Below are 26,671 nucleotides of genomic sequence, written 5' to 3'. Positions count from 1 at the left end.
ATGGAGTTTCACTCTTGTTGCCCAGGCTGGAGTGCAATGGCACAATCTTGGCTCACTGCAACCTCTACCTCCCAGGTTCAAGCGATTCTCCTGCCTCAGCCTCCTGAGTAGCTGGGATTACAGGTGCGTGCCACCATGCCTCGCTAATTTTTGTATTTTTAGTAGAGATGGGGTTTCGCCATGTTGGTCAGGCTGGTTTACAGTAAAAGATGAGGCAGCACAGCCCAGCCATTAAGTCGACATCTTCAGCCTAGGCTCAGCCCTAAAACTCTCCATGTCCTAAATATAGGATCCTGGCAGCTCGCTTGACTTCTTTGCCCCAGTTTCCTCACCTGTAACAGGATAATAGGATCCACCTCATATGATTCTTTTGGTTTTTGAGATGGGGTCTTGCTCTATTGCCCAGGCTGGGTTATACAGTGGCACAATCATGGCTCACTGCAGTCTCTTACTTCTGGGCTCAAGCAAGCAATCCTCCTGGTTCAGCCTCCCTCAAGTAGCTGTGCTACAGGCACATGCCACCACACCTGGCTAATTAAAAAAAAAAAATTTGTAGAAGTGGGGTCCTGCTATTTTTCCCAGGCTGGTCTTAGCCCCCTGGCTTCAAGCATCCTCCTGCTCAGCTTCTCAAAGTGTTGGGGTTATAGGCATGAGCCGTAAGTTAAAATTTATATGATTTGGCCGGGCGCGGTGGCTCACGCCTGTAATCCCAGCACTTTGAGAGGCCGAGGTGGGCAGATCACGAGGTCAGGAGATCGAGACCATCCTGGCCAACACGGTGAAACCCCGTCTCTACTAAAAACACAAAAAATTAGCTGGGTGTGGTGGCGGGCCCCTCTAGTCCCAGCTATTCGGGAGGCTGAGGCAGGAGAATGGCGTGAACCCGGGAGGCGGAGCTTGCAGTGAGCCAAGATCTCGCCACTGCACTCCAGCCTGGGTGACAAAGCAAGACTCCATTTCAGGAAAAAAAAAAAAAAAAAAAAAAAAAAAGAAGAAGAAGAAAATTTGTATGATTTGTGTGTGTGTGTTTTTTTTTTTTTTTTTTTTTTTTTTTGGAGATGAGAGTCTCACTGTCACCCAGCCTGGAGGGCAGTGGCGCAATCTCAGCTCACTGCAACCTCTGCCTCCCGGGCTCAAGTGATTCTCCGGCCTCAGCCTCCCAAGTAGCTGGGATTACAGGTGTGCACTACACACCCGGCTAATTTTTGTATTTTTAGTAGAGACAAGGTGTCACCATGTTGGTCAGGCTAGTCTCGAACTCCTGACCTTAAGTGATCCACCTGCCTCAGCCTCCCACAGTGGTAGCGTTACAGGCATGAGCCACCACACCCGGGCTGTATGATTTTTTAGACTACGTTTTCAAAGGTAACTTGCAGCTGAGAGGTCAAGACTCAGTGAGTGTGGTGCTATGGAAAAATATCGATTATAGTACTGATCAGCTAATACTTGAGAAAGTAGGAAACACTCTTCACACAGGTCCTCATATTCACTCCTCACAATACAATTATTATTCCCACTTCTGTAATGGGGCCACTGCAGCCACAAAAGGGCAAGGCTCACAGACAAAGTCATAGAGCTCCTAAAATGCCGGGCCAGGATGTGAGCTGAGGTTTTGTGGTAGAAAAAGTGAGTTTCTAACCATGATCCTATATTAAACACTTCATCAGCAAAACCCACTTGGGAATACAGACAGATTCTGAGAAGAGAGAAAAAGTCATAGGATGGACTCACGTAGAGCTGTGTTCATCCTCTTTCTTAAAGACATTTTGAACGGAAAAACAGAGTTTCCTCAAGCTGGAGCAGTATTTTAAGCAGTAGGCAGAAACCACCAAGTCCACGTTGTCAATAATATGAAAGTTAGCTTCTTGGAGGAGGTTCACTGCCTGCTTCACAAAGGCAGGATCCTGCATTTCAAAGAGACAGTAAAATATCGCCAAGGAATCCACCTGTCCCTGAGGATTGCCATGCTCCCCTAAGCTCTTCAGGCACTGGTGAAATTGCTGCTTTATCTCTTGGGACAGTTGGAAGCCAAAAAACGCATCCAGTTTTTCTTGTTCCTTTTTATTTAAAAGGCCAGTTAGAAAACACCCCAAAAAAATCCAATGTGCTCTCCTTGCTTTTTCAAAATTGGCAACTAGCAATTCCTGTACACATCTCACAGCTGGGTGAGGATGATCAAGGTGGCTCTTGAGCAAATAGAACAAGGCGGCACAGAACTCCTGGATACACACGTGGAGGAACACGTAGGAGCTCTCACGCTCCCCGTACTTCAGAAGTATCTTGGTGCCCAGCAGCGCAGGGATGTCAGCGTCAACAACCCCGTTTCTCCGGAGGTCGTCTTCACAAAACTCAAATGTGTCTGTCCACATGCCCTCTGCAGCCAGGGAGCACAGGGCCTTCAGCTGGTGTTGGCTTTGCGGAGTCGGGCCCTCGGCACCCTCGGGTGTGAACAGGTTAAAGACGAAAGAGGAGTACACAGAGGTAGTGCTCTGGCAGGTCAGGGCCAGGTCTTTTCCTTTCTGCATCTCTTGCTTCAGACTGGTACACAGGATCCAGCAGAGGAGCGGGATTTGGCATATGGAAAACAGCTGTTCACTTTCTCTTACAAGATTGAAGGCTTCCATGGCTCTTTTCGGGTCTTTGAAGAAACAGCAGAAATACACTAACCTATCACTCTCGTTGAATCCCCGGGGCTGGTAGATTTCTGAGATCGTCACCTGATCCTGGAGCTCCTTCGGGCACACGGGTTTGACGGCGATGAGCAGGGAGGCCTCCGGGAGCATCTTCTTCCTCAGCAAACTGCTCAGAAGCACCTGCACCGGCTGTTTCTCCATCAAGTCACCACACAGATCCGAATCGGGTTCATTCAAGCTGCCCTGCAGCTCTTCGAAGCTGTCGATGACGAACAAGAGTCTCTCCGGTTGAGACACGATCTCTGTTATAGGAGCAGCGGGGTCAGGCCACTCTCTGGAAATCAAGTCAGCCAAACTGGTTGGCGGCAACTCCCTCAGTTCTCTGCAGCAGAAATAGAATGTGTACAGGAACCTATCCCGAAAGATCTTGTTGTCCGACCAGGCCATCATCAGCTTCATCAGGAGTGTCGTTTTTCCAATTCCTTGTGGTCCTTGAATGATCACTGTACGTGGCTGTTTCCCAGTTTCCTTGGGAGCAAAAAGGCGGTCCAAATGGTCACATTCTTCTTGCTTGACTTCCTCCTCAAAGTATAGGTGAATCTCAGTGACAGACTTGCTGGACCATAAGCGGCTGAATTTCTGCTTTGCGTGAGCTTGATAGGTCTTTGTGTATCCTGAGTCAGTGAGGGCAAGAGGAGAGAAAACCCACAAAGTTAAGCATTCCTGCATATATTCTTTGCCCCTGACATTTTTTTCTTCTCAGGATGTATCTTTCCAGGGGTCTACACACTGTGGCCCCCAGGCCAAACCTGGTCAGTCTCCTCTTGTAAATAAAGTTTCATTAGAACTCACTACACCATTCACGGGTATATTGTCTACAGGAGCCTTCCTGATTGAATAGCAGAGCTGAACAGCTGTGAGAGACCGTATGACTCACAAAGCCTAAAATGGAAATCATATGGTCCTCTACACAAAAAGGTTGACAACTTCTGCTTTCAATAGACACACAAACACACACACACACACACACATTCATTGCTACTATGTAAAGTTTGATAACTTCTGCTTTCAATAGACACATACACAGGTATTCATTGCTACTATGATAGCAAAATAACTGGAAAATAGCTATATGACTATCAAGACCAGTTAAATAATTTATGAAACACAAGCTATTATACAAATATTAAAAGTATGGAATAATCTCTTCATATGGATAAATAACAGGACAGTGTCTATAGCATGTACTCAATTTGCATAAACAAGGGATTTAGATACACATATAGGTTTCACATATAGGGACTAGATCTGAAAGTCCACCTAAGAAGGACCTGACCTAGGCAGTTGCCTCCAGAAGAGAGAGGAGATGCAGTAGAGAGGATAGAATGGCACCTGGCATCCATTCCAACTTTATGCCAGTGAGCTTTCTTTCGATGGCAGAATTCTCAAAAGAAAAGCCAATCAAAAAATCCAACAACAGGCTGGGGCAGTGGTTCATGCCTGTAATCCCAGAACTTTGGGAGGCCAAGGTGGGCAGATCATGAAGTCAAGAGATCAAGACCATCCTGGCCAACATGGTGAAACCCTGTCTCTACTAAAAATACAAATATTAGCGGGGCGTGGTGGTGTGTGCCTGTAGTCCCAGCTACTTGGGAGGCTGAGGCAGGAGAATCGCTTGAACCCGGGAGGCAGAGGTTGCAGTGAGCTGAGATGGCACCGCTGTACTCTAACCTGGGCAACAGAGTGAGGCTCCGTCTCAAAAAAAAAAAAAAAAAAAAAAAAAAAAAAAGATCCAGCAATAGTGGTGACCAAGCCCTACGCATCCCACAACCCCTCATAGCTAAGATCAAGGTACAGATTAAGTTCTGCGATTGGCCCTCACTCTCATGACACTGGAAGGGGAAGGGGAGTGGAGACTATCTTCTGCCTGTTTTGCTGCCAGCTTCCATGAACACACAGACGCTGGATTCTTCTGTAATAGAAGGCTTGTCTCCAATTGCCGTAGTTGGCCGGGCGCAGTGGCTCACGCCTATAATCCCAGCACTTTGGGAGGCTGAGGCAGGCAGATCACTTGAGGCTAGGAGATCGAGACCAGCCTGGCCAACATGGTGAAACCCCATCTCTACTAAAAATACAAAAATTAGCCGGGCGTGGTGGTACAGGCCTATAATCCCAGCTACTCGGGAGGCCAGGGCAGAAGAATCGCTTGAACCCGGGAGGTGGAGGTTGCAGTGAGCAGAGATTGTACCACTGTAATCTAGCCCTGGCAATAGAGCGAGACTGTCTCGAAAACTAAAACCAGTTGCTGTGGTCATTGATTTTAAGCAGCTGCTACACTGGTGAGCTTCCCGATTTCTGAATCGTAGCTGTCGTGGTGTATTTCTAAAGCCACAGTTCTAACAGTGAGCTTCCCATCTCCCACTTTCCTCTTTGCAGGAGAGGCAGCAGCTCCCTGATGCTATAGTTCTTACAGTCATCTCTGGAGCACCAGCCTAGAGCCGGATCCTTCAGCCAGGCCGAAAACTCCTTTACAGTTATCTGTTCCTTAAATAACTAGTATGATGTTTATATTCTGCAAGTGAGTAGCTGCTGATGGACTGGAGATGTAGGGGGCAGTTGTAGATGGGAAATTTTCCCTATGCCCCGCATAATAGTTACTGGATTTGATTGGATGCAGGTGAAAGATATAATCCAGTGCCCACAGACTGCTGACAGTAGGTAATGCTACCTTAAGTTTTTGGGGAGAACAAGGGATTCCCCCAATCTTTCAGCCCCCTGAAGTCCCTAACTGGTGAAAATGCCATCTGACATTGGTGAAGATCCCATTAGCATCTTAAGCTAAGTTGTTTGCCCATTCCCCAATGGCTTCCTGCTTTCCTGGTCTTCTCAGCTGTTCTGGAGATTTCGGTGACATGTTTGGTTGCTCATAAGGGGAATTAAGTGGGTACAACCTCAAACCAACTGTGAAAAGAGAGAAGTGTAAGTACCCAGTGGAAGATCTAACTTCAGACCTGCTTACATTTTATTTTAGCAATATTCTAAAATGGTTCCATGTGCAAAGAATGTTCTTCTTTATATAAATTACTTTTTTGAGACAGGGTCTCACTCTGTTACCCAGGCTGGAGTGCAGTGGTGCAAACACAGCTCACTGCAGCCTCATCCTCCTGGGCTGAAGTGATCCTCCTGCCTCAGCTTCCAGTGTAGCTGAGACCTCAGCATGTGACACCAAAACACTCCAGGAAACATGGGGGAATTTGTTTAAAAATTTGGACTGGGTGGCCAGGTGTGGTGGTTCACACCTGTAATCCTAGCCCTTTGGGAAGCCAAGGTGGGCGGATCACCTGAGGTCAGCAGTTCAACACCAGCCTGGCCAACATGGCAAAATCCCGTCTCTACTAAAAATATAAAAACTAGCTGGGCGTGGTGGTGGGCGCCTTATAATCCCAGCTACTCCGGAGGCTGAGGCAGGAGAACCGCATGAACCTGGGGGATTCAGTGAGGTTGCAGTGAGCCAAAATCATGATACTTTACTCCAGCCTGGGTGAAAGAGTGAAACTCCGTCTCAAAGAAAAAAAAATTGGACTGGGAAGGGTTTTTTCCAAGTGATGTTCCAAATCAAGAAAATGTGCAAGAAAGGCTAGCATTGCCAAAAATGGAAACTCTCAAATTATTTTATTTCAAACCAATTATTTTAATCTTCAATATTAAGGAAATTTCCCTGTAACTACTACCAGAATCAATTCCAATTTCACTGGAACAAGATATTACAGATTCTCAACATTTTCAATGTCTCATATTCAAAATCTGGCACTCAAAATTACCGGACATACTAGGAGACTGTATGACCAGATAAGGAGAAAAAGAAACAGTAGAAAGAGACCTATAAATGTTAAAATCTTCAGGCAAATTTTAAAATAATTTAAAATGCTCAATAAAATAGAAGATGGAATAAATATTGAGAAAAAATGGAAGTCTGTGAAAAAGGCAAACTGCATAAATAAAACATGTGAACTAAATTTAAGAAATCAAGGCCGGGCATGGTGGCTCATGCCTGTAATCCCAATACTTTGGGAGGCTGAGGTGTGCAGATCACCTGAGGTCAGGAGTTCGAGACCAGCCTGGCCAACATGGGGAAACCCTGTTTCTACTAAAAATACAAAAAATTAGCCGGATGTGGTGGCGGGCATCTGTAATCCCAGCTGCTCAGGAGGCTGAGGCAGGAGAATCACTTGAACCCAGGAGGTGGAAGCTGCAGTGAGCCGAGATTGCACCACTGCACTCCAGCCTGGGCAACAGAGCGTGACTCTGTATCAAAGAAGAAAGAAAGAAGGAAAGAGAGAAAGACAGAAAGAGAGAGAAAGACAGAAAGAGAGAGAGAGAGAGAAAGAGAGAGAGAGAGAGAGAGAGAGAGAGAAAGAGAAAGAGAGAGAAAGAGAAAGAGAGAAAGAGAAAGAGAGAGAGAAAGAGAAAGAGAGAAAGAGAAAGAGAGAGAGAAAGAGAGAGAGAGAAAGAGAGAGAAAGAGAGAGAAAGATAAAGAGAGAGAAAGAGAGAGAAAGATAGCAAGACAGAAAGAGAGAGAGGAAGAGAGAGAGAAAGAGACAGCAAGAAAGAGAGAGAAAGAGAGAGAGAGAAAGAGAGAGAGAAAGAGAGAGAAAGAGAAAGAGAGAGAGAAAGAGAAGAGAGAGAGAGAGAAAGAGAAAGAGAGAGAAAGAGAGAGAAAGAGAGAGAGAGAAAGAGAGAGAGAAAGAGAAAGAAAGAGAGAGAGAAAGAGAGAGAAAGAGAGAGAAAGAGAGAGAAAGAGAGAGAAAGAGAGAGAAAGAAAGAGAGAGAAAGAGAGAGAAAGAGAGAGAGAAAGAGATAGCAAGAGAAAGAGAGAGAGGAAGAGAGAGAGAACGAGAGAGAGAGAAAGAGACAGCAAGAAAGAGAGAGAGAAAGAGAGAAAGAGAGAGAGAGAAAGAGAGAGAGAGAGAAAGAAAAAGGAAAAGGAAAAGAGAAAGAGAAAGAAAGAGTGAGTCTAGGCCAGTATGGTGGCTCAGGCCTGTAATCCCAGCACTTTGGGAGGCCAAGGCAGGAGGATCACTTGAGCCCAGGAGTTTGAGACCAGCCTGGGCAATATAGTGAGAGCTCATCTCTACAAATTTTTTTTTAAAAGGTTAGCCAGGTGTGCAATTAGCCAAGCGCAGTGGCATACACCTGTAGTCCCAGCTACTTGGGAGGCTGAGGTGGCAGATCATTTAGCCCAGGAAGTTGAGGCTGCAGTGCACCGTGATGATGCCACGGCACTCCACCCTGGGTGACAGAGCCAGACCCTGTCTCAAACAAACAAGAAAGTCCAGTAGGTGTAACTGGAGTCCCAGAAGAATAAACAGAAGAATGGAATACACAGACAATGGCTAAAATTGAGAACTGAAGAAAGTTACTGAACCTCAGATGCAAGAATATTAAAGAATCCCAATCAGGATGAAAACAAAGCCACATCCAGGCACATCACAGTAAGACACTGAACAACGACAAAGAAAAACAATTTGGCAGTAAAGTTGAAAGAGCTATATCCTGCCATTGATAACGCAAATGTGCAAAGTAACAGTTAACACCTTATGCCAGGATAAATACAAATGTGACTCTAAAAGCCATATTGCTTATAGATCATTGCTTGTCTGATGTGAACTTTGGATAAATACATGATTACACCAGTCAACCTCACTGTATCCTCTACCGCAGGTGTTAATTGCTCTTGCAAATAAGTCAGGTGCATAGTTCTTATGCAACGACTTCACCTCACAGAGTTTCTGGCTTGGTTGCAAGTTCTCAGCTTAGGGTAAAAATCATTGGTGACCCAGATAAAGGTACAATACAGGTTAGGACATAATAGCCACTGACATTTTACCCACATGTAACCACCAGGTCTAAGAGACCATTTCCTGCCTACAAGGACAATATTTTCAGGCTGGGCATGGTGGATCATGCCTATAATCCCAGCACTTTGGGAGGCCAAGATGGGTGGATCACCTGAGGTCGGGAGTTCAAGACCAGCCTGGCCAACATGGTGAAACCCCATCTCTACTAAAAATACAAAAATTAGCCAGGCATGGTGGCAGGCGCCTGTAATTCCAGCTACTCAGGAGGCTGAGGCAGGAGAATCGCTTGAACCTGGGAGGTGGAGGTTGCGGTGAGCCAAGATCACACTACTGCACTGTCTGGGCAACAAAGTGAGACTCCGTCTACAAAAAAAAAAAAAAAAAAAACCTAATATTTTCCCATAGCACATTCAGGTCGTGTTGTAGACAGGCAGAGACCACTCACCAAAATTAGGACATAGTCCTCATTATAAGAAGGCTTCCCCCTTCCCAGACTCCCTCACCTGTTCTCTCCCTCATGACCTTCATGCAGAGATCCTTTCTATCCATCTTTTGAAAGATTCTTAAGGTTATGTTCCAAGCTTGTTGTTCTTCATAGTGCTTGATCAAGAGGTTTGCAAGTTCTTCCCGGGATGCTTTTTTGACCTCAGTCCAGGGAATCTGCTTGAGTTCAAGATGCAAAGTCATTTGCTTGAGATGTTCTTTAAATTTCCTGAACTCCTCCTTTTTGAGCTCCTCCAGATACCACATAAGACCAAACTCAGAGAAGAAAGAGGCTGCCATCTTTTTCTGGAGCAGAGATACCAATCCTCAAAGAGACAGTGACCAGGAACAATAAATAAATAAAACCTGTAGAAAATTCAGGACAGTGCCAAGTTATTACAAATAAATGGATCAAGATTACCATTATATAGTATCTTGCTAGTACTGGTGGGATGGCAATGAAGGCGGAAAGTTATTTAATCACATTCATCTCACCTTCTCATTCAAATGGTCATGAAAGTCTCAATAATAGATGGGGAAATCAGAGATACAATAATCCAGAAGATACAAGAATCCTATAGTTACCTGACATAGCCTCAATATCCAGGCAAATATAGACTTTACATTTTTGGAAATTACACCGAAGCTTCGGACATTACACCGCAGCTTCCAAAACTACACCGCAGCCACGGAAACTACACCGCAGCCACGGAAACTACACCGCAGCCACGGAAACTACACCGCAGCCACGGAAACTACACCGCAGCTTCCAAAACTACACCGCAGCCTCGGAAACTACACCCCAGCTACGGAAACTACACCGCAGCCTCGGATACACGGCAGCCTCGGAAACTACACGGCAGCCTCGGAAACTACACCGCAGCCTCGGAAACTACACCGCAGCCTCGGAAACTGCACCGCAGCTTCGGAAATTATACCGCAGCTACCTAACTTACACCGCAGCTTCGGAAATTACACCACAGCTACCTAACTTACACCGCAGCTTCGGAAATTACACCGCAGCTATGGAAATTACACCGCAGCTACGGACATTACACCGCAGCTTCGGAAATTACACCGCAGCTACCTAACTTACACCGCAGCTTCGGACATTACACTGCAGCTACCTAACTTACACCGCAGCTTCGGAAATTACACCGCAGCTACCTAACTTACACCGCAGCTTCGGAAATTACACCGCAGCTATGGAAATTACACCGCAGCTACGGAAACTACACCGCAGCTTCGGAAATTACACCACAGCTACCTAACTTACACCGCAGCTTCGGAAATTACACCGCAGCTACGGACATTACACCGCAGCTACGGAAATTACACCGCAGCTACGGAAACTACACCGCAGCTTCGGAAATTACACCACAGCTACCTAACTTACACCGCAGCTTCGGAAATTACACCGCAGCTACGGAAATTACACCGCAGCTACGGACATTACACCGCAGCTACGGAAACTACACCGCAGCTATGGAAACTACACCGCAGCTTCGGAAACTACACCGCAGCTTCGGAAACTACACCGCAGCTTCGGAAACTACACCGCAGCTACGGACATTACACCGCAGCTATGGACATTACACCGCAGCTACGGACATTACACCGCAGCTACGGAAACTACACCGCAGCTATGGAAACTACACCGCAGCTTCGGAAACTACACCGCAGCTTCGGAAACTACACCGCAGCTTCGGAAATTACACCACAGCTACCTAACTTACACCGCAGCTTCGGAAATTACACCGCAGCTACGGAAATTACACCGCAGCTACGGACATTACACCGCAGCTACGGACATTACACCGCAGCTACGGACATTACACCGCAGCTACGGACATTACACCGCAGCTACGGAAACTACACCGCAGCTACGGAAACTACACCGCAGCTTCGGAAACTACACCGCAGCTACGGACACTACACCGCAGCTACGGACATTACACCGCAGCTACGGACATTACACCGCAGCTTCGGACATTACACCGCAGCTTCGGACATTACACCGCAGCTACGGACATTACACCGCAGCTTCGGACATTACACCGCAGCTTCGGACATTACACCGCAGCTACGGACATTACACCGCAGCTACGGACATTACACCGCAGCTACGGACATTACACCGCAGCTACGGAAACTACACCGCAGCTACGGAAACTACACCGCAGCTACGGAAACTACACCGCAGCTACGGAAACTACACCGCAGCTACGGACATTACACCGCAGCTACGGAAACTACACCGCAGCTTCGGAAATTACACCGCAGCTTCGGAAATTACACCGCAGCTACGGAAACTACACCGCAGCTACGGAAACTACACCGCAGCTACCTAACTTACACCGCAGCTTCGGAAATTACACCGCAGCTACGGACATTACACCGCAGCTACGGACATTACACCGCAGCTTCGGACATTACACCGCAGCTTCGGACATTACACCGCAGCTTCGGAAATTACACCGCAGCTACGGACATTACACCGCAGCTACGGAAATTACACCGCAGCTACGGAAATTACACCGCAGCTACGGAAACTACACCGCAGCTACGGAAACTACACCGCAGCTACGGAAACTACACCGCAGCTTCGGAAATTACACCGCAGCTACGGACATTACACCGCAGCTTCCGAAACTACACCGCAGCTTCCGAAACTACACCGCAGCTACGGAAACTACACCGCAGCTTAGGAAATTACACCGCAGCTACGGAAACTACACCGCAGCTACCTAACTTACACCGCAGCTTCGGAAATTACACTGCAGCTGTAGAAATTACACCGCAGCTACGGACATTACACCGCAGCTACGGACATTACACCGCAGCTTCGGACATTACACCGCAGCTTCGGACATTACACCGCAGCTTCGGACATTACACCGCAGCTACGGAAATTACACCGCAGCTACGGAAACTACACCGCAGCTTCGGAAATTACACCACAGCTACCTAACTTACACCGCAGCTACGGAAATTACACCGCAGCTTCGGAAATTACACCGCAGCTACCTAACTTACACCACAGCTTCGGAAATTACACCGCAGCTATGGAAATTACACCGCAGCTACGGACATTACACCGCAGCTTCGGAAATTACACCGCAGCTTCGGAAATTACACCGCAGCTTCAGAAATTACACCGCAGCTTTGGAAATTACACCGCAGCTTCAGAAATTACACCGCAGCTACGGAAATTACATTTTTACTTTTAAATATAGAAATTACACTGTAAATATAGAAATTACATTTTTCCCAGGAAACAATAGAGAAGGCATGCCCCACAAATGTAGCCAACTGATTTTGACAAAGGCACAATGGAGGCAGATCGTCTCTTCCATAAATGGTGCTGGAACAAATGGAAGTCCCTCCCTGGCTCTCTTTCTCCCCATCTCTTTCTCTGACTCTATTATGTGGGGACACAGAAGGCAGCTGTGTACAATCCAGAAAGAGTCTTCATCAGGAAGGGACTCTGCTGGACCTTGATTTGAACTTCCAGCCTCCAGAACTAGAGGAAGTACATTTCTGTTGGTAAGCCATCCAGTCTGCAGTATTTTGCAGTGAACTATAGAAATGATCCCTGGAAGTATAGTCTTAGTCTACGGTACTTTGTTACAGTCACACTCATGCAAGGGCCTGGAAGCATAACAGATACCCTAGTGGCAATCGATACACCCAGTGTCCAGATCAGATCTTGGTTTCTCAGACCACTTCCTAACCAAAGAAACCCAGGGCAGGCTGAAAGAGCCTCCAATAGCTAAAACTGTAACAACTTTAGCAAGAAGAAGAATTCCAAGTAGCTTAGATGGATGGATTCTTCCCCTTTAAGGAGATGCGGCATAACTCCCCACCTCTTAAGTGTGGTATATTAGTCTGTTCTCATGCTGCTGATAGAGACATAACCCAAGACTGGGTAATTTACAAAGAAAAAAGTGGTTTAATGGACCCACAGTTCCATGTGGCTGGGGAGGCCTCACAATCATGGGGGAAGGCAAAAGGCACATCTTACATGGCGGCAGACAAGAGAGGACCAAACGACAGGGGTTTCCCCTTATAGAACCATCAGGTCTCACGAGACTTATTCACTACTACGAGAACAGTATGGGGGAAACCACCCCCATGATTCAATTATCTCCCACCGGGTCCCTCCCACCACATGTGGGAATTATGGGAGCCACAATTCAAGATGAGATTTGGGTGGGGACACAGCCAAACCACATCATGTGGGTTGTACAAAGAGACTTCTTTTTAAAGAATATAGTACAGCCGGGCATGGTGGCTCACGCCTGTAATCCTAGCACTTTGGGAAGCCGAGGTGAGTCGATCTCAAGGTCAGGAGATCCAGACCATCTTGGCCAACATGGTGAAACCCCATCTCTACTAAAATACAAAAAATTAGCCAGATGTGGTGGTGGGTACCTGTAGTCCCAGCTACTCTGGAGGCTGAGGCAGGGGAATCACTTGAACCCAGGAGGTGGAGATTGCAGTGAGCCGAGATCGTGCCACTGCACTCTAGCCTGGCGACCGAGCGAGACTCCATCTCAATGTATAGTATAGTATACTATAGTATCGTATAGTATAGTATACGATACTATAGTATAAAAAGGGGTAGGGAGTAACTTCAGAGTGGAGAAACCAGCCAGACACCTAAGCTAGGAGATCAAGGCCAACATGGGTAGCAAGTGGTAGCATATGATATGATGGGAAGGGCACCTTTCCTCCGTGGTCTTCCTCCCCAAAGCCCCAGTCTCGCAATGAGATAAACGTCACACAAACCCAACATGAACAATGTCCCACAAATACCTGACCAGTGCTTCTCAAAACGTTCAAGATCACTGAAAACAAGGAAATCCTGAGAGTGGTCCTAGTTTAGAGAACTCAATGGAGACACAGCAACAAAACCCAGTGGGGGATCCTAGATGAGGTCCAGGCACATAAAAAGGATATTAGGGGCCGGGTGCAGTGGCTCACGCCTGTAATCCCAGCACTTTGGGAGGCTGAGGCAGGTGGATCACAAGGTCAGGAGTTTGAGACCAGCCTGACCAAGATGGTGAAACCCCATCTCTACTAAAAATATAAAAAAATTAGCCGGGCGTGGTGGCGGGTGTCTGTAATCTCAGCTACTCGGGAGGCTGAGGCAGGAGAGTCACTTGAACCCGGGAGGCAGAGGTTGCAGTGAGCTGAGATCGCACCATTGCACTCCAGCCTGGGCAACAGAGCGAGATTTCATCTCAAAAAAAAAAAAAAAAAAGGATATTAGGTAAAAAGGGGGGAAATCTGAAGAAAGAATAATCTTAGTTAATAATCTATTAATACTGGTTTATTAGTTATGACAAATGTACCATGGTAACGAAAGTGGTTACTAGAGAAATGTGGCACAGGATTTATGGGAACTCTCTGCACTATTTTTGCAAACTTTTCTGTGTCTAAAACAAGTCTAAAATTTTAAAAGATACTAAAAACATAGGGCAAATAGTTATTCATATTAGATATATAAAAATCAACACATTTTATGAATATTTATGGAATCCTACACAAAAGAGAACATTCTTTTCAAGCATACGTGGAACATTCATGATAATCAATTAGCTTGTAATTATGCTCATGATAATCAATTATGCTCTGAGCTTTAAAGGAAATCATAATTCAAAAAGAAAAAGCCAACAGTAGCAAAGTCATCTTCTTTGTCTTAAGGGCAATGAAATTAGAGATCAATAGCAAAGTCAATAAAAGGGTTAAGTTATACAGTGGAAAATAAAAATAAAGCTGTTTTATTCATGGGTGGCCATTAGGCAGAATGTTGCCACCCCCCCCCCCAATAAAATAGGTAATTTGGAGAAAAATGTAAAAAAAATTTAATAGCACCTAAGATCAAAAAATTAGGGGAAAGTAGCCAGGCGCCTATAGTCCCAGCTACTCAGGAGGCTGAGGCATGAGAATCTCTTGAACCTGGGAGGTGGGGGTTACAGTGAGCCAAGATTGTGCCACTGCACTCCAGCCTGGGTGACAGAACAAGACTGTCTCAAAATAAATAAAACCCACAAAAATTAGGGAAAATTATTAAGCAGTATTCGGAATGAGAATATGATGATGGAAAGGTGACCTTCATGGCTTCTCCCCTGGATGCTTTTGCCAATAGTCTTAAAAAGCCTACTTTTAGTGAAATCTTAATTATAGGAACATGTATCTGAGTCCTGAGGCCACCACTGAGCAGGGCCTAAGGCAGTGCTTCTCCAAGCAACATCAGCACCAACTGGCAACTTGCTATGCAAATCCCCAGGTCCTTCCCTAGACACACTAAATGCTGAGGGTAGGGCACAGCCATCTGTTAATTTTGGGCAAATAGTTAGTGATGATATTAGATATATAATATCAGTTATATATCTGTTATATAACATCAGTTATATATAATGTCAGTTGATTTTGACACAAGCCCAGATTTGAAAACCACTGACTTAAAGAATGACTTTGGGCAAGAACATTGCTGGTGCTTTGCTCTGAGACCATCTTGGAGAAGCAGGCAACTAGAGTTGGACTTTTCTTGATGTGGAGACAGTGCCAAGATCAGAGTGTACCAAAACAAAGATATAGACTAATGGAACAGAACAGAGCCCTCGGAAATAATGCCTCATATCTACAACTATCTGATCTTTGACAGACCTGACAAAAACAAGCAATGGGGAAAGGATTCCCTATTTAATAAATGGTGCTGGGAAAACTGGCTAGCCATAAGTAGAAAGCTGAAACTGGATCCCTTCCTTATACCTTATACAAAAATTAATTCAAGATAGATTAAAGACTTACATGTTAGACCTAAAACCAGAAAAACCCTAGAAGAAAACCTAGGCAATACCATTCAGGACATAGGCATGGCCAAGGACTTCATGTCTAAAACACCAAAAGCAATGGCAACAAAAGACAAAATTGACAAATGGGATCTAATTAAACTAAAGAGCTTCTGCACAGTAAAAGAAACCACCATCAGAGTGATCAGGCAACCTACAGAACGGGAGAAAATTTTCGCAACCTACTCATCTGACAAAGGGCTAATATCCAGAATCTACAATGAACTCAAACAAATTTACAAGAAAAAAACAAACAACCCCATCAAAAAGTGGGCAAAGGATATGAACAGACACTTCTCAAAAGAAGATATTTATGCAGCCAAAAAACACATGAGAAAATGCTCATCATCACTGGCCATCAGAGAAATGCAAATCAAAACCACAATGAGATACCATCTCACACCAGTTACAATTGTGATCATTAAAAAGTCAGGAAACAACAGGTGCTGGAGAGGATGTGGAGAAATAGGAACACTTTTACACTGTTGGTGGGACTGTAAACTAGTTCAACCATTGTGGAAGTCGGTGTGGTGATTCCTCAGGGATCTAGAACTAGAAATACCATTTGACCCAGCCATCCCATTATTAGGTATATACCCAAAGGATTATAAATCATGCTGCTATAAAGACACATGCACACGTATGTTTATTGCAGCACTATTCACAATAGCAAAGACTTGGAACCAACCCAGATGTCCAACAATGATAGACTGGATTAAGAAAATGTGGCACATATACACCATGGAATACTATGCGGCCATAAAAAATGATGAGTTCATGTCCTTTGTAGGGACATGGATGAAGTTGGAAACCATCATTCTCAGCAAACTATTGCAAGGACAAAAAACCAAACACTGCATGTTCTCACTCGTAGGTGGGAATTGAACAATGAGAACACATGGACACAGGAAGGGGAACATCACACACTGGGGACTGTTATGGGGTGGGGGGAACGGGGAGGGATAGCATTAGGAGATGTACCTAATGCTAAATGACGAGTTAATGGGTGCAGCACACCAGCATGGCACATGTATACATATGTAACAAACCTGCACGTTGTGCACATGTACCCTAAAACTTAAAGTATAATAATTTTAAAAAAAGTGTAGCCTCTTGCCACAGGCTGAAATATTAATACCTCCTGCTCTGGGAAGAGATCCTCTGAAAGTGAGGGGAAAGACTGCATTCAGATTGGCTACAGATGGAACTTTAAATATTCCCCCAAACACACCATACACACACGCACACACACTCCTCTACCACCACTACCACCACAAAAATCACCAGGGAATCTTTTCTGCATCCAATGTATGTCCCCCTGCAAAAGTTACACGCTGAAGTATGAAGTTTTTGAAAATAGCATACTCGTAGATACAATGAGTTACACTGGAGGTCACAAAGTGCAACTGAAGTCTGGGCTTGTTTGGAAATAGCATCCTTGCAGATGCAATTAGCTGTACTGGAACATGTAAGATGAGGTCATACTAAAGCAGGGTGGGCCCCCGATCCAATATAATTGGTGACCTTATTGAAAGAGGACAATCTGGCCGGGCACAGTAGCTCACACCTGTAATCCCAGCACTTTGGGAGGCCAAGGTGGGCGGATCACCTGAGGTCAGGAGATCAAGACCAGCCTGGCCAACATGGTAAAATCCCATCTCTACCAAAAATACAAAACTTAGCCAAGTGGTGGTATGTGCCTGTCTTCCCAGCTACTCAGGAGGCTGAGGCAGGAGAATTGCTTGAACCCGGGAGGTTACAGTGAGCCGAGATCATGCCACTGCACTCCAGCCTGGGCAATAAAGTGAGACTCCATCTCGAAAAATAAAAAGAAAAAAGAAAGGGGAAAATCTGGACACATATGAATAGAGGGAAGAGGATACCATGCCACAGGGAAAATGCCACTTACTAACCAAAGCACACCTAAAGCAAGTAGAAGTTAATAGAGAGGAATAAACTGATTCTCCCTCACAGTCTTCAGAAGAAATTATGCCTGCCAGCACCTTGATTTTGGACTTATTAGCCTTCAGAACTGTGAGACAGTAAGTTTCTGTTGCTTAAGCTGTCTGTTTTGTGGTATGTTGTTATAGCAGCCCCAGGAAGCTAATACAATGTGTTAGTATCAGATTTGACAGAGATAATTAGTGGTCTGGAAGACACATAAAGAGAAGTCATCCAAGAAGAGAGAGAGAAAAAGATGAAAAGCACAGAAGAGAGGACAAGAGACTAAGGATGAAAAGGGCTAACACTTGTTACTGGCTCCCCAAAAGGAGAAAAGAGACTGTGGACCAGATGTAGTATGTTTTATTAGGTTGGTGCAAAAGTACTTGTGGTTTTTGCCATGAAAAAAATGCAAAAACCGCAATTACTTTTGTACCAACCTAATATAAAATTGCTACTAGTATGTTTCTTTTTATAATTTTTTTAATTGAGACAGTTTCACTCTTGTTGCCCAGGCTGGAGTGTAGTGGCACAATCTTAGCTCACTGCAAACTCCACCTCCCAGGTTCAAGTGATTCCCCTGCCTCAGCCTCCTGAGCAGCTGGGATTACAGGTGCCCACCACCACGCCTGGCTAATTTTTTGTATTTTTAGTAGAGACAGGGTTTCACCATGTTGGCCAGGCTGGTCTCGAACTCCTGACCTCAGGAGATCCACCCACCTCTGCCTCCCAAACTGCTAGGATTACAGGTGTGTGAGCCACTGTGCCTGGCCTGGATGTTTCTATTAACCAATGAAAAAAAAAATCAATCTACTAATTAAGAAGCCCAATAAAGTCCAAGAGTATAAATAACAAACCCATGCCTAGACACATTATAGGGAAACATAATGACATTAGAACATAAAGAAGTTACACAAAAGGGAAAATCTTGAAAGCATTCCAGAGTGGGGGTAAGGCAAGGGGAGGACAATAATTTATTTGAACAGTTGTGCCATTATGTTGACAGCTGACCTGATCAGATGCTACGGAAAGAAGAAACTAAAGAAGCAACCATGCAAGGTGCTGAAAACAAATAGCTGCTGACTCAAGTCTAACCAGAATAAAATAATCTTTAAGAAATAAGGCCAGGCACGGTGGCTGATGCCTGTAATCCCAGCACTCTGGGAGGCCGAGGCGGGCGGATCATGAGGTCAGGAGATCAAGACCACCCTGGCTAACACGGTGAAACCCCGTCTCTACTAAATACACAAAAAATTAGCCGGGCGTGGTGGTGGGCACCTGTAGTCTGAGCTACTGGGGAGGCTGAGGCAGGAGAATGGCGTGAACCCGGGAGGCAGAGCTTGCAGTGAGCCAAGATCGCACCTCTCCACTCCAGCCTGGGTGACAGAGCAACACTCCATCTCAAAAATAAAAATAAAATAAAAAGAAATAAAAATAGACATTTGCAGATAAATGACAAATTTTCCAACAGAAGACTTACACTATAGGAAATTTTGAAAATTGACCATTGGAGAGAAGGAAAATTATTCCAGGTGAAAATTAAGAGATGCCACAGTCAATTAGAAGACAAGTTGCTTTATAGAGTCAGTCTTGTGAGACAGAAAATAGAATTAAAATTTATCACAGCTGGCATGTAAATCTAAAAAAAAAAAAAAGAGAAAAAGGACATCAAGTGCTCTAATGTTCTTCTCTGGGAAGATGACAGAAGTAAAAATTTGATAAGAAATTCTGATAAGCCCACTGATAGAATTCTGATATAACCATAAAAAAGTTTGTCTGCCAAAGTAAATAGAGAAGAGGAAAAATGACAAACTAATCTAAAAAATAAAGAAGGACAGAAATAGGAACCTAGAACAGATAAGGTAAATAAAAAAGTGATGGTCAACTCGAACTCTTATTAGTAATTACACAGAATAATTGCCTCAATGGTACAGAGGCAAAGATGGTGAGACTAAATACAAAAACCAAATACTTGCTCTTTAAAGAGGTAACTAAGAACGGAAAAACGAAAGTTGAAAGACTAAACATGCAAATTTGAACCTAAAAAAATCTGGGGTAACTCACCCCGTTAGAATGGCTAAAGAAAATAACAAATGTTGGCAAGGATGCAGAGAAAAGGCAACTCTTACACACCATTGGTAGGAATGTAAGTTAGCAGAACCACTATGGAAAACAGTATGGAGGTTTCTTAAAAAATTAAGAATAGAACCTACCATATAACCCAGTAATTCTACTGCTGGGTATATACCTCTTTAAAAAAGGAAATTCATATGTCAAAGAGGTATCTTTACTTCCATGTCTATTGCAGCACCTTTTTTTTCTTGAGACAGAGTCTCGCACTATCACCCAGGCTGGAGTGCAGTGGTACGATCTCGGCTCACTGCAACCTCTGCCTCCCAGGTTCACACCATTCTCCTGCCTCAGCATCCCAAGTATCTGGGACTACAGGTGCCTGCCACCATGCCCGGCTAACTTTTTTTTGTATTTTTAATAGAGACGGGGTTTCACCATGTTAGCCAGGATGGTCTCAATCTCCTGACCTCGTGATCCGCCTGCCTCAGCCTCCCAAAGTGCTGGGATTACAGGCGTGAGCCACCGCACCCGGCCTGCAGCACTATTACTAATAACCAAGATATAGAAACAACCTAAGTGCCTATCAATAAATGAATGCATAAAGAAAATGTGGTATATATACTCAATGGAATATTATTTCGCCATAAAAAATAATGAAATCTTGCCATTTGTGGCAACCTGGATGAACGTGGAGGACACGAGGTGAAAAAAGGCAGGCACAGAAAGAAAACCACCGTATGATCTCATTTATATGGGGAATCTAAAAAGATGAACTTATAGAAGTAGAGAGTAGAATAGTGGTTACTAGAGGCTGGGGAAGGGATGGGAGAGTAACGGGAGACCAGGAGCGATTGGTCAACAGGCACGCTTACAGTTAGAAAGTGCAAGTTCTAGTGTTCTCTTACAAATTAGGGTAACTAAAGCAAATAACAGTGTGGCGGATATTTCAAAATAGCTAGAAGATTTTGAGTATCACTACAAAGAAATGTGTCTAAACAAACAGATATGATAATTACCCTGATTGGATCATTATACAATGGATATATGTGTCCAAACATCACACTGTACCCCATAAATATGTACAATTATGTCAATTTAAGAAATTTTTAAATGGGAAATCTGAACAAAATAGCATGTCATGCATACGTAAGGTATGATAACCAATCTTACTCACCAAACTCTTCATCCATTCCATTTATTGCATGACTTGAATTAGAAGGAAAAGATATTGAATTATTCCAGGCTTTTAAAAAAATCTGTTGTAATAATATTGATACCAGAAAAGCAGACCCCAAGCCAAAACATTGGTGACAAATCTAGATGCTGCATAACCACAGGGCTCAAATTACCAGGAAGAGAGAACAATTATAATCATACATGCAACAATAACACAGCCTTAAAATATACGAATGACCAGCCGGGTGCGTTGGCTCACGCCTATAATCCCAGCACTTTGGGAGGCCGAGGTGGGCGCATCACGAGGTCAGGAGATCTAGACCAGCCTGGCCAACATGGTAAAACCCCGTCTCTACTAAAAATACCAAAAAATAAAAAATAATAAATTAGCTGGGCGTCGTGGCAGGCACCTGTAATCCCAGCTACTCGGGAGGCTGAGGCAGGAGAATTGCTTGAACCCGGGAGGCGGAGGTTGCAGTGAGCTGAGATGGCACCACTGCATTCCAGCCTGGGCAACAGAGCAAGACTCTGTCTCAAAAAGAAAAAAGAAAAAAAATACACACACACACACATATATACATATACATATGTCTATACACACACACACACACACACACACACACACACACACACACACACACACACACACACCCCCAATGGTCAGCACCATAAGGAGAATTAGGTAAGTCCCTAATCATAGCAGGATATTTTATCAATTTGTTCCAGCAATTAAACAAACAAGTTAAAAAGAAAATAAAGGGCTTAAAAACAATGGAAAAATTTTACCTTGTGGACACAGACCTTTTCATTCAATAAATGGAAAAAACACTATAAGATAGACGAATCATCTACCAATGTCAGCTATATACTGATCCTCAGGGCAAGCTTCAACATATTTCAAATAATGTAAGTTACACAGAATATTCTGATCATAATTTAAGTCAGAAATTGACAATGAAATGAAGGACATTCCAAAATTAAGAAACATACTTCTAAGTAATCTATGAATAAAGAGAAAATATCGGATATAAGATTTTGAACTGAATATTTAATGTTGCATATGAAGTGAGTGAAATACAGCTAAATCAGGAGCTGGAAAAATGTGCTACTTCAAAGGCATAAGGAAGGTTGAAAATTCATAAGCTAATTATACATTTAGATAAAAAGCAAAACACACCAAAAGAAAGTAGAAAAAATAATCAAGGAAATAAAAATTAAAATACAAGACTCTGTCAAAAGTAGATTCTTTGAAAATACAAACTAGATAACCCCCAACAAGTCTGATGAATAAGAAGACATGAGCAACTAATACCAGAAACAGAAGACACCACTACATATCCTACAGATATCAAAAATTGAGACTATTACCATTTTTATGCCAATAAAACTGATAATTTTGTTCAAATATATAAATTCTTAGAAAATGACAACTTTCATCTATTTTGTGTGTGTGAAGTTTTGAAAGCTTTTTTTTTTTTTTTTTTTTTAACTCTTCCCCCACAGAAGACTTCAGGCTCAAACATCTTCATCAGCAAATTATGTCAAAATTTAAATAAAAATTATTTTTCCAGAATCTAAGAGACAGCATGTGTGTGGGTGTGTATGTGTGTGTGAGAGCATGAGCATGTGTGTATATGTGTGTGAAAGAGCGCGCACACACACACACACACTCAAACTGAGGCATAGGTTAGATCATGAAAACAGGTTTACATCAACCTCAGCAAATTAACACTGGAACAGAAAACCAAACACTGCATGTTCTCACACAGAAGTGTGAGTTGAACAATAAGAACACAAACGGACACAGGGAGGGGAACATTCACACACTGAGGCCCGTGGGTGAGGGGTGGGAAAGGGGAGGGAGAGCATTAGGACAAATACCTAATGCATGTGGGGCTTAAAACCTAGATGACCAGTTGACAGGTGCAGCAAACCACCATGCCACGTGTATACCTATGTAACAAACCTGCACATTCAGCACATGTATCCCAGAACTTAAATTTAAAAAAAGAAAAAAAAAAAAAACAGGCTTAGTGTAAGAATTTCCACGTTCGGTCCACTTGTGAAAACAAATGCAAAAATTAAAAAGTCCATTAAGTGTAAGATCTGTACATTAGATAATATCATTCTATTAATTTCCTGTTTTTTATATAGTGTGGTTATCAAAAGAGCTTACTTTTATTTTTATTTTTAGAACATAAACCCTGAAGCATTTAGGGTAAAGTATTAGATGTAAATTTGTACAGTGTGTACAAATCTTGAACAGATCAGGAAAAATACTTATATAAGAGTAGAGGGACACCATATAAGGTAAACTTTTAACATTTGGTGATCCTAAGGATATATTCTTGAAGCTGTTCTCTAAGTGTAAAATCACATCATTTTTTTCTTCTAATAGCTTACTAGCTTCCTTGGGCTGGCATGACAACATACCACAAACTAGGTAACTTAAAACAGAAACCTACTGTCTCATGGTTCTGGAGCCTAGATATCCAAAACCAAAGTGTTGGCAGGGTGCTGCTCTCTCTGAAACCCAGGGGAGCCCTTCCTTGCCTCTTACTGGCTTCTGTGGTTTGCTGGCAACCTGTGTCACTCTTTGGTCTGCAGCTATGTAATTCCAATCTGACTTTGTCACATGCCATTCTGCTTGTCTCTACCTTCATGTGGCCATTTTTTCTAAGACAGAGTTTCACTCTTGTTGCCCAGGCTGGAGTGCGATGGCGCAATCTTGGCTCACTGCAACCTCTGCCTCCCAGGTTCAAGCAATCCTCCTGCCTCGGCCTCCTGAGTAGCTGGGATTACAGGCATGCGCCACCACAGTTGGCTAATTTTTTGTATTTCACCATGTTGGTCAGGCTGGTCTCGAAGCCCCAACCTCAGGTGATCCACCCGCCTCGGCCTCCCAAAGTGTTGGGATTGTAGGTGTGAGCCACTGCACCCAGCTTTGTGGCCATTTTCCTTTTTTTTTTTTTTTTTGGAGACCGAGTCTCGCTCTGTCACCCAGGCTGGAGTGCAATGGTGCAATCTCGGCACACTGCAATCTCCACCTCCCGGGTTCAAGCAATTCTCCTGCCTCAGCCTCCTGAGTAGCTGGGATTACAGGCACCTGCCACCACACCCAGCTGATTTTTGTATTTTTAGTAGAGACAGGGTTTTGCCATGTTTGCCAGGCTGGTCTTAAACTCCTGAGCTCAGGTGATCCACCCACCTCAACCTCCCAAAGTGCTGGTGTTACAGGCATGAGCCACCACACCCAGCCGCATGTGGCCGTTTTCATAAGGACACCTGTCATTAAGTTAGGGGGGCCACTCACTCCAGTATGACCTCGCCTTAACTAATTACATCTGCAACAACCTTATTTTGTCACCCTATAAAGGGGTTAGGACTTGTGTGTGTGTGTGTGTGTGTGTGTGTGTGTGTGTGTGTGTGTGTGTGTGTGTTTAGGGTTGGGACACAATTCAACCCTTAACAGTAAAAACCAACTTTTATTGATATAGAAAGATATTCTTTCTATATACGTTTCATAGTCTAAACAAATGGCATAATTGGAGAAGGGGGATGAAAAGAGGTTGGCTAATGGATACCAAGTTACACCTGGAGGTAGGAATGGGTGCTGGTGTTCAGTAGCACTATAGGTTGAATATACTTAATATCTTATTATTTTCGAGGGTTTTTCTAACTTTTATTTTAGGTTCAGGGGTACATATACACTGGTTATACAGGTAAACTCGTGTCACAGGGGTTTGGTGTACAGTTTTTCATCTCCCAGGTACCAAGAATAGGACCCCATAGCTATCTTTTCCTGACCCTCTCCCTCCTCCCACCTAAGGAGAGGATTCTGAATGTTCCTAACACAAAGAAATGATACAGGTATGAGGAGATGGATATGCTAATTACCCTGATTTAATGATACGTATACATGTACCAACACATCTCTCTGCAGCTAATATACATAATTAGTATGAGTCAACTAGAAGTGTGGTTTTCTTTTTAAATCACATTCTGGAATTATAGTATCAAAGACGTTTCTGCCCTAGGTCAGAGAGCAAGCTCGCAAGAGCAGAGTGGGCTTGGGTCTCACCGTTCATGGGAAGTCCCACCCCCTTACCTCATCCCTGTCTATGTTCTCCAGCTTCTCCTACATGTTTGTGTCCCAGGGATGAAAAATCTAATAAGAACATTCCCACCCTCGAAGCTCCAAGGTCTCCCTTCGTGACGAGTCTCCCCCACCTCCACCCCCCATTCTTCTCACAGGTCTCAGGCTCAACTGGGAGGCACCTTATAAACACAGGGCGTTCATCTACGCCACTAACTGGAGAGAAGGAAAACGCTGGGTAAATAGAATGGAGAGGCCTGGCTGTGATCAATCAGCCTCAAGAAAGGAGACAGGGTAAAAGGGAGAAAGAAAAGGAAGACCCAAAGTAACCCAGGAAATCAGCAGATAGAAGAGAACAGCCCAGCACGACGCGCTGACTCACCACTCCACGCCTTCCTGGTCCTTAATGATTGGTGGCTGGAAGCGGGAAGAAAAGATCCGTGGTGCCATTTGATTGGCCAATGAATTGCTCCCTTGCCATTGGCTCAGAGGGCTTTTGATGAACAGATCCAGAAAATATGTGAAGCGAAACGCCCACCGCCCCTTGAAGGGCTGTTCTAGACCTTTGCTCCTGGTGTCGTATAGAGCGGGGGATATTTCAGGCTGGAGGTTCCCATTTAGAATTCCCAGGGCTCACGGCTGCAAGGATGCTCCTCCAGTCTCTCGAAAATGGTTCATTTGGAGAGTTGGGGTGACTCTGTTCATAATTTAAATGCCTAATTCCTTCCTACATGCTAAACTCCTTGAAGAATGTTCGTGTGGCACAACATCTTTCTGCCGTAACTAAACCTGTCGTGCAAGAAGAAATTATTAATTATTATTAGATACGGTCTCACTCTGTCACCCGGGCTGGAGTGCAGTGGCGTCATCTCTGCCCACTGTAACCTCCACCTCCCGGGTTCAAGAGATTCTCCTGCCTTAGCGTGCTGAGTAGCTGGGATTACAGATGCACACCACCATGCCCAGCTAATTTTTGTATTTTCAGTAGAGATGGGGTTTCGCCATGTTGGCCAGGCTGGTCTCGAACGCTTGACCTCAAGTGATCTGCCCGCCTCGGCCTCCCAAAGTGCTGGGATTACAGGCATGAGCCACTGTGCCTGGCCTGCAAGAAGAACTTAATGGATATCGGCTACTGTGTTTCTGCGTAGACAGAACAGGCGCTAAGTTTTTTAGACACAAGATCGAGATTTCATCATTGGGCATGGTTTTCCTGCTATTCCAGCTTCCCTACAATCGTTACAGTCATCTTCTGGGTTCACGCCAAACCTCAGTGTCCTAGGAGCTATCCTTTTACAATCACCATTTTAGTTCCTCCTTATAAGAATCCTGAGTTCAGTGTTATGATGGTGATGATCCTGGTTTTGAAATATACACATCAAGGAGTGCAGAGAAACATAATGAAAACTTTAAGGAATTACTGTAATCATAACACAAGTCTCTGTGGTCCAGAACCTAGATTGGGAAGCAGACATGATGGGGACCTTTGCAGACTCATGTAGTCATAACAGCATGCCCATTCCATCCTCAGGGGTTGCCACCAAAGTGAATTT

The 26,671-nt window shown here is 44.1% G+C and overlaps 1 protein-coding gene across 2 annotated transcripts in view; it reads right to left on the bottom strand.

Moving 5' to 3' along the window:
* Positions 1-25,526, bottom strand: part of NLRP4 (NLR family pyrin domain containing 4) — a 46,026-nt gene extending 20,500 nt beyond the window's left edge. The window contains exons 1-3 of one of the 2 annotated variants that reach the window (XM_054672990.1): positions 25,504-25,526; positions 8,996-9,341; positions 1,732-3,307 (exon numbers count right to left, since the gene is read on the bottom strand). In XM_054672990.1, coding sequence (XP_054528965.1) covers positions 1,732-3,307; positions 8,996-9,275 — 1,856 coding nt within the window. In that variant the 5' untranslated portion in view covers positions 9,276-9,341; positions 25,504-25,526. Of the gene's footprint in view, positions 1-1,731; positions 3,308-8,995; positions 9,342-25,133; positions 25,199-25,503 lie in introns of those variants that run through there. The other variant, XM_524404.9, reaches the window with a different exon arrangement.
* Positions 25,527-26,671: the final 1,145 nt, after the last annotated feature.

The sequence above is a fragment of the Pan troglodytes genome, chromosome 20 (genome assembly GCF_028858775.2).
Source record: "Pan troglodytes isolate AG18354 chromosome 20, NHGRI_mPanTro3-v2.0_pri, whole genome shotgun sequence".
NCBI classification, from domain to species: domain Eukaryota; kingdom Metazoa; phylum Chordata; class Mammalia; order Primates; family Hominidae; genus Pan; species Pan troglodytes.
This window is presented reverse-complemented; position numbering and strand designations above follow the sequence as displayed.